The 13,204-nt window shown below is 56.6% G+C and overlaps 1 protein-coding gene across 1 annotated transcript; it reads right to left on the bottom strand.

Annotated features, from left to right (window-relative positions):
• Positions 1–8,300: 8,300 nt before the first annotated feature.
• Positions 8,301–11,449, bottom strand: KCNJ4 (potassium inwardly rectifying channel subfamily J member 4). Its single transcript, XM_032197908.1, has 2 exons — positions 11,398–11,449; positions 8,301–10,401 (listed from the first exon to the last, which is right to left on the bottom strand). The coding sequence occupies exons 1-2, from the start codon at positions 11,433–11,435 to the stop codon at positions 9,072–9,074; spliced, it is 1,368 nt and encodes a 455-aa protein (XP_032053799.1). The 5' UTR covers positions 11,436–11,449; the 3' UTR covers positions 8,301–9,071.
• Between the last annotated feature and the right edge of the window lie 1,755 nt (positions 11,450–13,204).

Genomic DNA, 13,204 nt, shown 5'->3' with positions numbered 1-13,204 from the left:
TGGTGGCCCCGAGTCCTCAGGGACATCCCTGAGGGTGGGCGCCATGTCCCCAGTGGGGTCAGTTTGGCCACCACCGCTGCCAGCAGGAGCCCCCATGCCCAAGTGTCACTGCCCAGCCTTCACGCCATCAGCATAACCCAAAATATTTTGCCCGTTCCTCTTTCCACTAGCCATCCTTCCCCTCCCAACCTCAGCTAATAGTAAGGTGCTCGCTCCTCTCCCCTCAGCGGGTGCCCCCAGCACCTTCCCCTCGCCCTCTCCCCCTTCCCACAGATGCTGCGGTTCCTGAATTGAAATTTTGGCTCTGGGCCAGGCGGGTGGGTGGGCACGGAGCCGTGCCATGCCGGCTCTGCCCCTCAGCACCGCTTGACATGGCATGAGGCCGGGGCTGGGGTGGTGGTCGGGATCTTGGAGAAATCCCCCAGCGGAGACGCAGCCCTCGCAGGTGAAAGCCAAGTGCGTGTACGGCCACTTCCGCTGCCTTTATTTTAATCATTTCGGGCTTAAAATAAGAACTCCTTAATTAGAAGCGTTTCCTTAATTGAATTGTAATCAAGTTTTTCGTGCTGGTAGCCGGGCTAGCCACGTGGTCTAATAACACCCACCTTTTCTCCAGCACTGCCAGGCTACACCTCATCTTCTGGAGGGATTTGTCCTGGGGAGCCCGGGCCAGGGGCTGCTGGTTTGGGGGATGCCTGGAGCAGCCCATGGGGACCCCATCTCCGTCAGGGCTGTCCTATTCTCTTGGGAAGGTCCTCGGGTAGCCCCCGGTGCTCGCACTGCAGTGCTGTGGGGGGAACCCATGGTGATGGGTCAAGGGTTGAGTGTTGAGACCCTGCCCCGCTCTGCTGAGCACCAGGAGCGGTCAGAAAGGCACTCGCTGGCTGGTGTATCCAAGGGGGATTTATCTCAGTGGGAACCCAACCAGCATCACCTCTGCTGGCCACTCCATTCCTAGGGTAGGAAAGGAGAAGAAAGGCCGGAGCTGCCCCCTTTATTCGCGGTGTCACTGCTGGGTGGCCTCCCAGTCCCCGTATATGATTTTCCATGACCAGGGAGCTGACTTCATAGCACCTAGCAAATCTCAGGGGTAAACTGAAGCCCTCCCAAGGGAAAGCTGAGCTCCGGTGACCCGGCAGACCTCAGAGCGCTGCCAGGTCGCGTTTGGCAGCTCTGCCTGCTCCGCAGTGAGCAGATTCACATTTCGTCTGCTATCTAGGGAGGGACGTGCTGCTTCAAAGACCACAGCCGTGTCTTCACACGCTGGGGAAGTGTGAGGAACGAGTGGAAGTGCAGAGAAAACTGAATTTGTGCTGATATTCTACCTCTACAGGGCCAGCAGAAGCAAGAAATCTGAAGTGAGAGCAAACACCTGGCATTCAAGAGGAGGCAAGCACACACAGCTTGATGCATCCAGCAGAGCAGACCTCCTGGCAGCCCAAGAGTCCCTGAGGTGACTTCCCACCGGGCCGGGGCCACCTCTGCTCATCTGACACTGATAAACCCAGCAGAAATCTGGCCGCCTCCTGTGCTAGCTTGCCCTGGGGCCACAGCTCGGCTGCCCTCCTGCCCTCGCTGTAACGGAGGCACGGGGTTAGCAGTGTGTCACGAGGACCACAAGATTTACTTGATCACGCTCGAAATGCTATGCGAGGGCAGCGCTAGCGCAGCACAATCCTCAGACCCGAAATGGGCCGAAATAGGAAGGATATGGATTACGGTCCAGGTTGTATAAGACCACATGCATTTCTTGTCCCGGGATCCCTGCCCAGGCTGGCTGGTGATCATTTGAGGATCAGCTGTCTGGTATTCTGTTTTCTCCTTGTTGTTCAAAGCGTTAACTCACAGTTTATTAACTCCAGGATAGTCAGCCCCTACTCTAAAAACAATGATTAGTGTTCACGGGGTCTTTTCACAGGACACAGACTTTGATTTCGCAGTGCTTCCCAAATAATCAGGGATTTGCCTTCCCAATACTCACACCAAGCAAAAGAGCAGCATTTCAGAGAAGACCCAATGTTCCCTGATGTAAGGTCAGAAGTAGCCTGCAATGTGGGGACGCTGATCTGAGTGGTGAACCTTGCCAGAGCGCTTTGCATTTTGTAGCCTTTTGTACAGTCAAGTCCCAATTCACACACAGCAGGGAGCAATAAATACTCCCGCAAATGAGACACCAGGATCCCAGGATAGCACGAGGCCAAAAACAAAGCAAAACGCCAAAATAAATAAAACATAGCTAATAGCTACCTCCAAAAAGGTTGCTGTGAGTGACTCGCTCAGCATCAGGTAGGAAATCCGCGGCGGGGCAGGGATCCAGGCCAGCACACAACCGTCTCAGCAATGAGTCACTCCTTTTCCTTCACACTTTTGCAAAAATAAAAAAAAAATAAATAAAATAAAAAATGATGCTGAGGCTCTGCAAGGAGGCTCCTGCATGACACAGTCCCGACTCATCCCGAGCACCGTCCAACCTGCGTGCGGCGGGTGTCCTGTGGAAAATAAATCTGTGGCCGTGTAATTAAAGAGTCTATCATAACTCAAATTCACGAGGATGTTTCTGGAGCATCACAGCACCAGAAAGCCTTGGGAATCATGGCCTCTTGCAGAGGTGCTGGAGAAGCCTGTGGTCCCAGCAGCACAAGCTGACACGGCTCCGTCCCCAGTCCCACCTGCCACCAAGCCCCCCACAAATGCTCTGGTTCCTGCTCTCCCCATCCCCACTGCGCTGCCCAATGCTCCTGGGCTCCAAAACCCCTCCTGGGTTGTCAATGTTTCCAGAAAAACTCAATAAACGGGCCCAATCCAAGCTGAGGCCATCGCTGGCAACTGAAAGTTTCTGCTCAGTTGGAGAAGCTTTGACAAAGTTATAAGCTAGTGAAAACAGGGTCTGAAAAAGGGGAAGTGTCGGCAGCGTTAATAATAGGAGCTGCTCCCGACCACACCTATAATTAAGGGCCTTTATTGGTTTTTTCCATATACCTCACCTTTTTTTATCCTTGTGGTATTCCCAGCTTCTGTCAGCCACCCACGCCGCCTTGCTTTGTTTAAAAAAAGTAGAACAAAAAAATGACCAGGTGGATAAAAAGAAAACAAACAAATAGGAATATTGAGGTGCACCCCTGGGGCTGTGTTAGGCCAGGGCAGACGTAGCAGAGGACTGAGGGACAGGGCAGAAGCAGGGCTCAGGGCTGAGTCTGCAGCACCTTGTTTGAAGGTGTGTAAGCTCATCCTCCAAGCTTGTCTTTTTTTGGGAGAAAAGGGGTTGAATTTGTCCCTCTCTCTGCTTGGGTTTTGCCCCGTGGCAGAGCCATGGGCTGGGGCAGCCCCGTCGCATCATCCTGGAGGGCTGGCTCTGAGCATACAGCTCTGAGGGTGGGTTTTTTATCTTCTTTTAGCCTCTGGTGAGAGGATGAGCAGCCCATGGAGAAGACACCAAGCCTGCAGGTGACACTGCATTGGAAGGAGGACCAAAAATCAGGGAATCATTAAGGTTGGAAAGGTCCAACCAGCCCCCTACCACCAGTACTACCAGGGATACAGGCTGGAGGGATGGTCCTGCAGGAACCCTGTGAGTTCAGCGGGGACAAATGCAAAGCCCTGCACCTGGGGAGAAGGAAACCCTGGCTGGGGAGCAGCTCTGTGAAAAAGCAGTGGGGAGTCTTGGTAAAAGACAGAGCCAAGCCCTTCTTGGTGGTGCCTGGCGGGTGTCCCTTTCATCCCGCGTTGCCCTTTGGTCCTGTGATGCGCAGCGCCCGATTGCGTTTGGCATTTTTGGCAGAGGTGAGGCAGCACATGCCTGCCACGGGAGCAAAACCACTCAGATACCACCCGCGGGGGGGAGCACGGCGTTCACCCGAGCTCGTGATTCACAGCGGCGAAAAACGGTGGCCAAAAAACCTCCCGTGTACGAGCCAGTCCCACGTATATGCGTGCCGGGGGGTGGGGGGGAGGCCCAGGCGGTTATGAAACCAGCTTGCCCAGTCAGGATAATTCACGTACGGCTGTGGGAGGGCCGGGAGAGATAAACAACATGCGGGGAGCCGGGAGGGCAGGGAGGATGGCTTAAAATGCAGCTTCCCGGCATGCCCCGCTGGATTAGTTCAGCATCTCAGCGCGGCTCCTCCGCGATTCTTATGCAAGGGGGTTCTCCGCAAGGGACAGCCTGTCCTCGCCGGCTGAGCGCCAGGCACGGGGCACCGATTAACAAAAGGCCATCTCACCACGCGGCCGAGGGCCAGAGGCAGCTGGGGACTGGCTCCCTGCGACAGCCGAGGGTCGGGGGGGTTCGTGCTCTGGGGTGAGTCGCTGGGCAATTTCGGTGACCGCAGCGCTGGGATATTCGAACAACTCCGTCCCCGCACCGCAGCCCGGGGACCCTAATAGCACCGGGCCCCAGGTCTCAAGGCGTGCTATTTCAAAATAGCACGGCACCAAAATAATCCCGCTCATTTCAGAGGCCAAAAGCTTTGAAAGCTCAAATGTCCGGTGTCTGACAGACTATTTCAGGACGGTGTTTGTGTCCATCTCTGCATTTCTTCGTGGGCCCCAGGGCAGTGAAATCACCCCGCTGCAGTTAGCAGCACGCATTTCCTCTTCCCGCGCTGCCCTGATTTGGGTAGCCTGTCACTTGGGGTCTGTGTGCTTAGGGCTACGGCTGCCCGGAGAGCAGAGGGGTTGTCCCCACTGGATGCTCCCTTCTGGAGGGGACGTATTCAAAGGTAAGGAGATGACTGCTCTGCTCCTGTTGCTTTTCTCAGAAACTGGGAGAAACCCAGGAGCAGAGACTGCGTACAGTTTGCAAGCCAGGCTACCATTACCTTATGTCCCGAGGGGATACGAAAAGGTTGGTTGCCAGAAGAGCTCCTAGGGCACTGCAAGGCCTGCGAGGTGTGTGCCAGCCACCGTGCTGGCCAGGACACGTCCCAGCGGGGCATTTCTCCGCCATCATGCAGTTTCACAGCTGCCCGGGGCAGGGGAAAGGCAGCATTACCCTGCTGCCCCATAAGGTACGTGTGTCAGGCCAAGGGACTGAGGAATGGAAATGTGGGGAAAAAAAAAAAGTGAAATGTTGAGCATCTGCAACCAGCCAGCTTGCAGAGGTGACAACTGAAGGGACAGGCAGGTGGCAGGGCCGTGGCCAGAGGGACCTGACTCTGAACCCAGGTTTTCTCTGCACAACCTCCCTGGGCTGGCACGGCTTTGCCTGCAGAAGAACTCAAAGTGTCGGTGTCCATCTGAATGGCATTCAAAGCCACTGGGTGCTCTGTGAAAGCTGCTGAGGTTTCGCAGAGCTGGTAGTTGACAGAGCCGTCCCCATCCAGCCTGACCTTTGCTGGGAAAACGCTGGCACCCCGCTGCTTGTCCTTCCAGAGCCGGCGTTGTCTGCAGGATGGGAAGGGGAACAGCCCCATCCCCTGCACCCCATCCCCTGCACCTCAGGGGTGTCCCCGCAGCCGCTGGAGGAGCGGGGAGAGGCAGGGTGCGAGGCTGGCTCCCATCCCTAGGTGGTGCTCTGAGGACACGCAGCATCCCCGCTCCGGCTCCCGCAGAGCACCAGGGGGTTTGGGAGGGCTGCACCCCCCAGCAGACCCCCCCCCCAAAAAGGGCTGGGCACCTCGCTGCCACCTCAGCTCCTCTGCTTTGCGCCCCCAGCCTGGGCAGCGCCCCTGGCTCAGGGACCCCAAATCCCAGCCGGCTGCACCCAAGGGTCCCCTGCCCACCCCGCTGCTGGGCGCCCACCCTGCCGGGTGCCCCCCAAGGGATGCGCTGAGTTCCCCCCCGACCCCACAAACTGCCCTTTCACCTCTCCCCCTCCTGCTCAGCCCGTTTTCCCCTGTCCCAGCTCCCCAGCTTGAGCGCAGGCCTCTCGCCGCGGGGGGTTTCCGATAGTGGCGCTCCATTAGGGCCCAGCTCCGCACTCACCCCAGGCAATAGCAAAATTCCCATTGACTTAGCAGGGCCAGGAGCGAGCCCTTAATGGCCTGGGAAGAAGAGGAAAAGGCATTTTGCAGCGCAGAGGTCACCAGCCCGCGTGCAGCTGCTCCGGGACACAACGGAAGCAGAGCTGGGTGCAAAAAAAAAAAAAAAAAGCAGTTTTGTTCAGAAACAAGAACATTTTCAACGTGATTTCCCGGTCACGGATATCCAGACCCATTTTTTTTTCCCTGTTTGAAACTATTATCGTGTTCCTTGACAATATTTTTAGCCGCAGTTGTGTATCAAAAACGTTTCGCTGAGCAAGTTTTGGGGGGAGCTGAAAGGTGCCAGCGACGGTCTCTTTTCAAAAGGGTTGGCTGGAAGTGTCACCAAAAATAAAGCATGAAACAAGTTTGCTCGAGTGTCATTTCAAACAACAACAATGTTCATCCGAGAGCTGGCAGGAGCCAGCGCGGCACAGTTAGCTGTCATGGGGTGCAGGATCTGAGCCAGTGCCTGGATCTCATTCATAGGGGAAAAAGCCCTTCCTCTCCCCCTTAGCTTTCTGAGGTTTGAATAGCTTTCAACAACGAGCCACTGCAGAAACGATCCCTCCATCAGGAGCGAGGGAGCACACAGAGGTGTCTTCTCTGGAGAGCACAGGAGCAGAAAGCATCCCCTACCTGAACGGCAACGCTCCGTACATCACGCATAGCAGCACCCTGGCTGTATTTATGGCTGTGAATGGCTCGGAGAGCTGGTTTGCAGACCCCTTAAAAGCCTTCCTTAGGGCAAACAGCTCTCCACGGGGGGTTCTGCTGGTGGCTTTTTGTGGGCCGTGTGAAGGAGCCTACCCCGGAGGCGCTGGTTGCGGTGAATGCTGCTGTAGCAGGAGGTTTGTGAGCCCGTGGCTGGGTGTTTGTGGGGTGCGGCTGTGGTGTAGGGTGGTTTATGCCCACGTGTGACATATGCGTGTGTCCCTGGGCACGAGTGCTTGGTGATTTGGGGGCTCACAAGGAGGACGAAGGATGCACCTACCTCTGTGCGTTGACAAAGCAGGGCTCCCAGGAGCGACCAGGCTGGGGGATCATCACCCCCCCAACACTTCCCTGCCCCCAAAAGGATGCTGTGTTCAGCCACGTGGGTTCCTCCTTTTTGGGAACCGTGTCCTGGGTGCTCGTGTCCTCGCACACGGAGTCCTTCCCTCTCGGTCCATTAGTTTGTTTCCACTGCCATGGCCAGCGACAGGCGGCCGGCTCTGAAAGCTGTATTGAAAGCCAGGTCAATACCAGCCCCTGTTTATTCCCTCTGGGGGAAATAAATAAATAATGAAGGGAGGGAGGGAGGGGCTTTGGTAATTAGCAGCGGGGAGGGGAGGTGGGACAGGGACACACGCGGAGAAACAAGGCTGGGTGGCCAGCCGTAGGTGGGAAAAGCCAGGAGGCTGTGTGGGAAACAAAGGCTGCTCTTGCTTCTTGCACCAGTCCTGAACTGCTATCGAGATGCTGGCTTTCTGCTCTGTAGGTCAGGGCTGGAGTGGGACATCATTTCCTCAGCCATTTCCCTGATAGCACCTCTGTTAGGTGCCCAGGGCGTCTTCTTGAGCTAGCCATTTATCTTCCCATCCTCGTATCGTCTTACAGTATTACATGAGTGATCCTGCTGCTCCTAAAGGCAACGTCTCGCCAAGATTTTGTGCCTTCTGTGCAATGATAGAAAAATGATGTTTGGTCTAGCTGTGGCTGATGCCCTCCCTTTCTGTATCCCAGCTCTTACTTGTCCCTAGCAATTTGGGGATGGGTGAGTTTTTGTCTTGTTTGTGTGCATGTTGAGCCTTACATCTAGAGCAGTGTTGAGCACATCTCTGCCTCTTCATCAAGCACACCCCTGAGCCTTTCTTGGGCAAAACTCCTCTTATCTCCGAAGCAGGCAGGGTTGTTTGACCCATCCTATCGGAAAATCTAATGCAAATGCATCCCTCCCTCCACGCATGGTGTATGCAACATATCCTAGCCCCAGGCACACTCTTGGAGCCTCTTATGGCAGGTCTTTCCCAGAGAGGCCCAGAACGAGGGAGCCTGGAGGCACCACTGCCATACAAACAGCAAACACCGGCACTCATCAGTCTCTACACCGGGCTGCAGCCTTGGGGTCTCCCCTTCGCTTCCAAACCTCCCCCTGGGATATTCGACTTTATTAAAAATAAATAGTTACAAATTCAGTTTTACAGCTGATGGCAGCAGGGAGGAGAACGGAGGAGGTGGAAGGAGCACGGAGAGGTTCTGCTGTCCACTCAGGTCACTTGTCTGTCGTGCCGGCCGTGCCGTGCCGTGCCAGCAGCAGTCCGGGCGTGCAAGCACAGGGCCCTGCCTCCCCTGCCAGGCGTCTCGGGGAGCAGCAGGACGCGTGTTTCGGGAGGGCCGGGAGAGCTGGGTCTGAGTCCGTGGAGCCGAGCTGCTTCTGGAGGTGACGGGCGCCAAAAGCCGAGGAGAGCGCAGAGCGGGCTACGTGCAGCGTCCTTCTCTCCTAGCTTGGCGTTTTCAGTGGAAGAATATGGATTTCGGTTCTTCGTCTGGTTTATGTACAAAGAAAGTCATGTGCAACAAGCAATAAACATGCAAGCAAACCCCTCCCTCCAGAGCCTTCCCCGCTCCCTCCAGGAGTCCTAAACTCTCCTGTCCATCCTCGTCTGGTCAGGGCTTAGGTATCACCACTCCTCTCCTCGTGACAATCGTGATAGCCACGGGGCCTGCCCACGTCGGGAGGGGCCAGAAAGTCTGTCAGTGTCTCAGCCGCAGAAACAATTTCGGGGGTCCCAGCCTGCCCGTTGAGGGCACGGACTCCTGTCGCCTCTCCAGAGATGAGAAACCGGGTGTGCTCCTCTGCTGCCTCTGGGCAGGCAACGGGTCCTCGCACAAGCTGCACACCCCGGAAGGATCGTGTATCCTCACTCCTCTTCCAGGCGGTATAACTTCACGGGATGGGGAGTATATCAGAGCAGCTCCAGGCCTTGATGTACTCAGGTGCTGAGAGGTGGTCACGGGCGGGTTGTTTTGGTTTTTTTTGGTGGGCGAGGGACTTATCCGGCTACGTACGGGGGCAGAACAAAGGAGGAGATGGTGGGCAACGGGTGTAGCACGGGGAGGTTGGAGGAGTTAGATGGCTGACTCCCTGCGGTACGAGATAGTATCTAGGGGCAGAGTTGCCTGGAGCCGCTCCAGGTCCAGGTGGCTTCCAAAATCCATCATCTGGATGACACCTCCCTCTTCCTTGGTGCTGCCACCTAACGCCACACCCACTTCATCATCGTCTTCGTCTTCGTCTTGACTGACAAGAGCCAGCTCGTTCTCGTAGCAGAAGGCACTGGGAGGTGGAGGAGAAGGTAGGATAGTCATCTTGCTTTCTTGCAGCTCCCGGGCCGAGCAGCAAGGTGTGCCAGCTACCTCGTAGGTCTTGTGAAAGCGCGAATAATCCACTTTGTAGTGGTTCTTCTCCTCGAACACGACTGGTTCAAAACGGTGACCCCAGAGGATTTCGCTCGCGAGGTAAGAGCTTCGTGCCTGCGTGGTCATGGCCGTGGCTTCCACCATCCCCTCCAGGATAACAACAATCTCAAAGTTCTCCGTCTCCAACTCCTCCTTGCCAATCCCATAGAGCGGGCTCTCCTCATCGATCTCATGAACAATAATAATGGGCGAGACCAGAAATATACGATCGAGGCCCACATCATAGCCTACATTGAGGTCCCGCTGGTCCAAGGGTAGGTATTCCCCTTCCTCTGTCATGTAGGGCTTGATGAGCTGGGCTCGGACGTGGGCCTCCACAATGTGGCTCCTCCTCAGGTTGCCCACTCGCCACATGAGGCACAGTTTGCCATCCCGCACGGAGATGACCGCGTGGTGACTGAAGAGGAGAGTCTGGGCCCGCTTCTTGGGCCTGGCCATCTTGGCCATGATGGTGCCAATCATGAAGGAGTCAATAACGCAGCCCACGATGGACTGGACCACGACTGCCATGATGGCCAGCGGGCACTCCTCAGTCACGCAGCGGAAGCCGTACCCGATGGTTGTCTGCGTCTCCACCGAGAAAAGAAAAGCCCCCAGGAAGCTGTTCACGTGCATGATGCAGGGCTTGAGGAGAGAGGGGCCACCTCCCACCGCCGGTGCGTTGAGGTCGCCGTGGAAGAAAGCGATGCACCAGAAGAGGAAGCCGAAGAAGAGCCAGGAGACCAGGAAGGCGGCGGAGAAGATCATGAGCATGTACCGCCAGCGCGTGTCCACGCAGGTGGTGAAGATGTCGGCCATGTAGCGCTGAGACTTGTTGCTCAGGTTGGCGAAGTAGACGTTGCACTGGCCGTTCTTCTTGACGAAGCGGTTGCGGTGCTTCCGCCGGGGGGCATGGCCCTTCCCGTTCCGGCTGTGCCCGTTCATGCTGCCCAGCGCGGAGACCTTGTGTCCATCCTCTTCGGTCGAGACGATGCTGTACCTGGAAGAGAAGGGACAGGCAGAGAGAGACGTGAGGAGCAACATGTTGGCCCCGGCGTTATATAAGGCTGGGCGTTGCTAGTTCCTCCTCTGCTCTCCTCACCGACTCCATTGTGCGTTGGTGACAATGTTTATACACTTCCCTGCGCTCAGGACAATTCAGTTGCCACAGCAACGAGCGTGGCTCCCAGCATCCCGCATCCGAAGCCAAAGGTGTAATTTGGAGATCAACAACCAAAGCACTGGCAGTTTCCCTGGGAGAAACTCCCCTCTCTGGGGAGCCTTTGTCCTCCCTGCTCCCCTCCGTCACGGATGGCACCGCTGCACCTCTCCTCGCTGCCAGGAGAAGGCAGCTCCTGAGTGCTTATGTGCTGCTGGGCCTAAAGTCGCAGAGGCTGCTTAAAGGCGTGATGGCAGAAGATGCTCTGAGCCCTGAGGAGATTCAGCTGCCTCTCCCCGCGTGCACAGACCCACCGAGACCACTCTGCCCTTGTCACCGTGGCCTCCCAGGACCACTTGGGCTGGCAGTGCCTCCCTCCCACCCCGTCGTGCTGACAGGTTTGCTGGATTCCTCCGGCATGGCCACCATCACCCTGGTGCCAAGTGCTCGGTGCTTAAATAGGGTGTTTTCTTCAGGGCAGCCTAACAGCTCCAGCACCATCTGCCATCCTCATCTCATTGGAAAGGGGACGCGGGGCTTCTGCAGTCCTGCTGAAATTGGCAATTTCTGGGCCAGGGCAAGTGTCCAGCACTGCATTGGTACTTTGCTTCTCCTCTGCAGCAGCCAACCCTGCTGAGAGCCAAGATCTCCCCCCACATATGGCGCGTTTCAGATTGGAGCCAGAGAAAGGAGCCATGGCTTGGAGCGGGAAAGCCCCCGGCAGGTACTTTGAGAAGGATATAGCGAGAGATGGGCTGAAGGTAGAGCCTGAGGGACCAGATGAGGCTGCCCGGACCACCTGCTGCGGCAACAGTCCTTGAGATGAAGGCTACTCACCGGTTGACTCGGACGCTGCCCATGGCTCGCTGTATCATCGGGTGTCGGGGGCCAGGGGAGCTGGAGGAGCGTGGGATCTCATGCAGCGGCACTCAGGCGGGACCGAGCGGCTCTGGGTTTCACCTCCGGCCAGCTGAGGCCCATGCTGTCATCGCCATTGCTCCTGGCTGCGTGCCTTATGGAGAAGGACAGAGCAAAACCCCGTCAAAGCCCCCCACGAAAGCACCCGTCCTGGGTGTGTGGATGGTGCACGGGTCCCAGAGGGTCCTGGTGGTGCCAGGGGACACCACGCCACAGCCCTGCTCCAGCAGGTGAAGGGCCGATGGACGCAGGCCTGGTTGACCCACGGCCCGCAGCCCCCAGCCCCCAGCCCAGGTAGAGGTGCTGGCAGGCTGGTCACCGCTCCGCAGATCAAGGACACGCCAGTTGAGCAGCTTGCAGGGCCCCTGCCCTGAGCCAATATATTAATATCATAGCTTACACGAGGGCGAGAGCTCAGCCAGCCTAAATACCCCACACACAAGGACTAACAAAGCACGGACACACGCGGCGGTCCGCAGGGATCTCCGTCAGCCCAGCCTGACCCAGAGGGCGTTTAATTCCAGGGAGTGCAGAACATCCCCCCCCCCCCACCACCACCACCATTTTAAAGATGGGAAGAAAAGCAAAAAGTAGAGCCAAAAAGGAGAAGTGACGCAAAGAAAGAGCTTAGGGGTAGCCAAGCAGAAGCCGGTTAGAGCAAACAGACCTTGCGGCAGCCCGCGCGCGCCGTGGGGAGGACGTCCAGCAGATGCTATGTCCCGACCTGGTCCTCCCCGAACTGAAGGACTGGGAGACTGAAGGCTCGAGAGCCGACCTAGAGCTGCTGGGGAGTGAAACGCAGCGAGGGGGTAATGACTCACCGATTAGGAAGGGCTTTGTACACCCGTGCTAATCCCGCGCTGTAACCTTTGGATTACGGCAGCAGCGCAGACACGGCCAGCCTTCCTCCCAGCCTCACCGATGAGCAACCAGAGGTTGCCGTATCTCGGTCAAATCCAAGGATTTCTGGGTCAAACCTGATGTTTAGAGCTTGTTGCAAGAGTGGGGCTTCGTGTGGTTAAGAGTGACCGCCGCCTTCGGAGCACAGACTGGAAGGCAGCAAGTCAGGAGCTCCAGACATCACCCCTGATGTGCAGGCACTGCCGTTGTCACGTCTCTGATGAAGGTTAATCAGCAGTCCCTTCCCCAGAAGCCAAGGTTACTGAGGCAGCTGAAGGCCTGTGGCAACACAACCGGGGCTGTTCAGAGCAGGGACGCTAGAGGACCGTGAGACAGCAGCAGCCTCGTAGTCCGCCACTTACCTTGTAGAGGTAAAAGTGAATTTTTGCTCCGCAAAATTCCCATCAGGAAAAAAAAACGGTGCTGAACTCTGCCAGCACCCACCCCTCACCACCCAACTGCATCCAACTATTTAAGGAGGGTCCCTTTGGCCAGACATGGAAAGTTCTGGTGTGCAGCTGGGAAACCTACAGCAGGAACTGAGGTGGGTAACCTAAATTGGTCAGAAACCTTGAGGGATGACTAGGTGACCAAGAAAGGTCACTTTGTGCCCACAGGTGGTCCCAAAAGGATAAAGCTAAACCACATCTTTGGTGAATTTGGACAGCAGGGTCCTGCCTTCACTTCTTCAGCAGGTGGCAAGGGTGGGTGATTCAGGGATGCTCCTCTCCACCGCATCCTCCCCAGCCTCTGCTTTCCCTGGCCACAGAAATAGGAGCACAAATTCCAAAGAGACTTCATATTTTGGTGCCAGGTGAACTGCTGG

The sequence above is a fragment of the Aythya fuligula genome, chromosome 1 (genome assembly GCF_009819795.1).
Source record: "Aythya fuligula isolate bAytFul2 chromosome 1, bAytFul2.pri, whole genome shotgun sequence".
Classification (NCBI taxonomy): Eukaryota; Metazoa; Chordata; class Aves; order Anseriformes; family Anatidae; genus Aythya; species Aythya fuligula.
Note: the sequence above shows the minus strand (reverse complement) of the source record. Positions and strands in the feature narration are given on the sequence as shown.

Excerpts from the sequence above, each read along its gene's own strand:
- KCNJ4 (XM_032197908.1), bottom strand. The coding sequence starts at position 11,435 with ATGATACAGCGAGCCATGGGCAGCGTCCGAGTCAACCG. Across the intron at positions 10,402-11,397 it reads GGCAGCGTCCGAGTCAACCG|GTACAGCATCGTCTCGACCG; the intron begins GTGAGTAGCCTT and ends CTTCTCTTCCAG.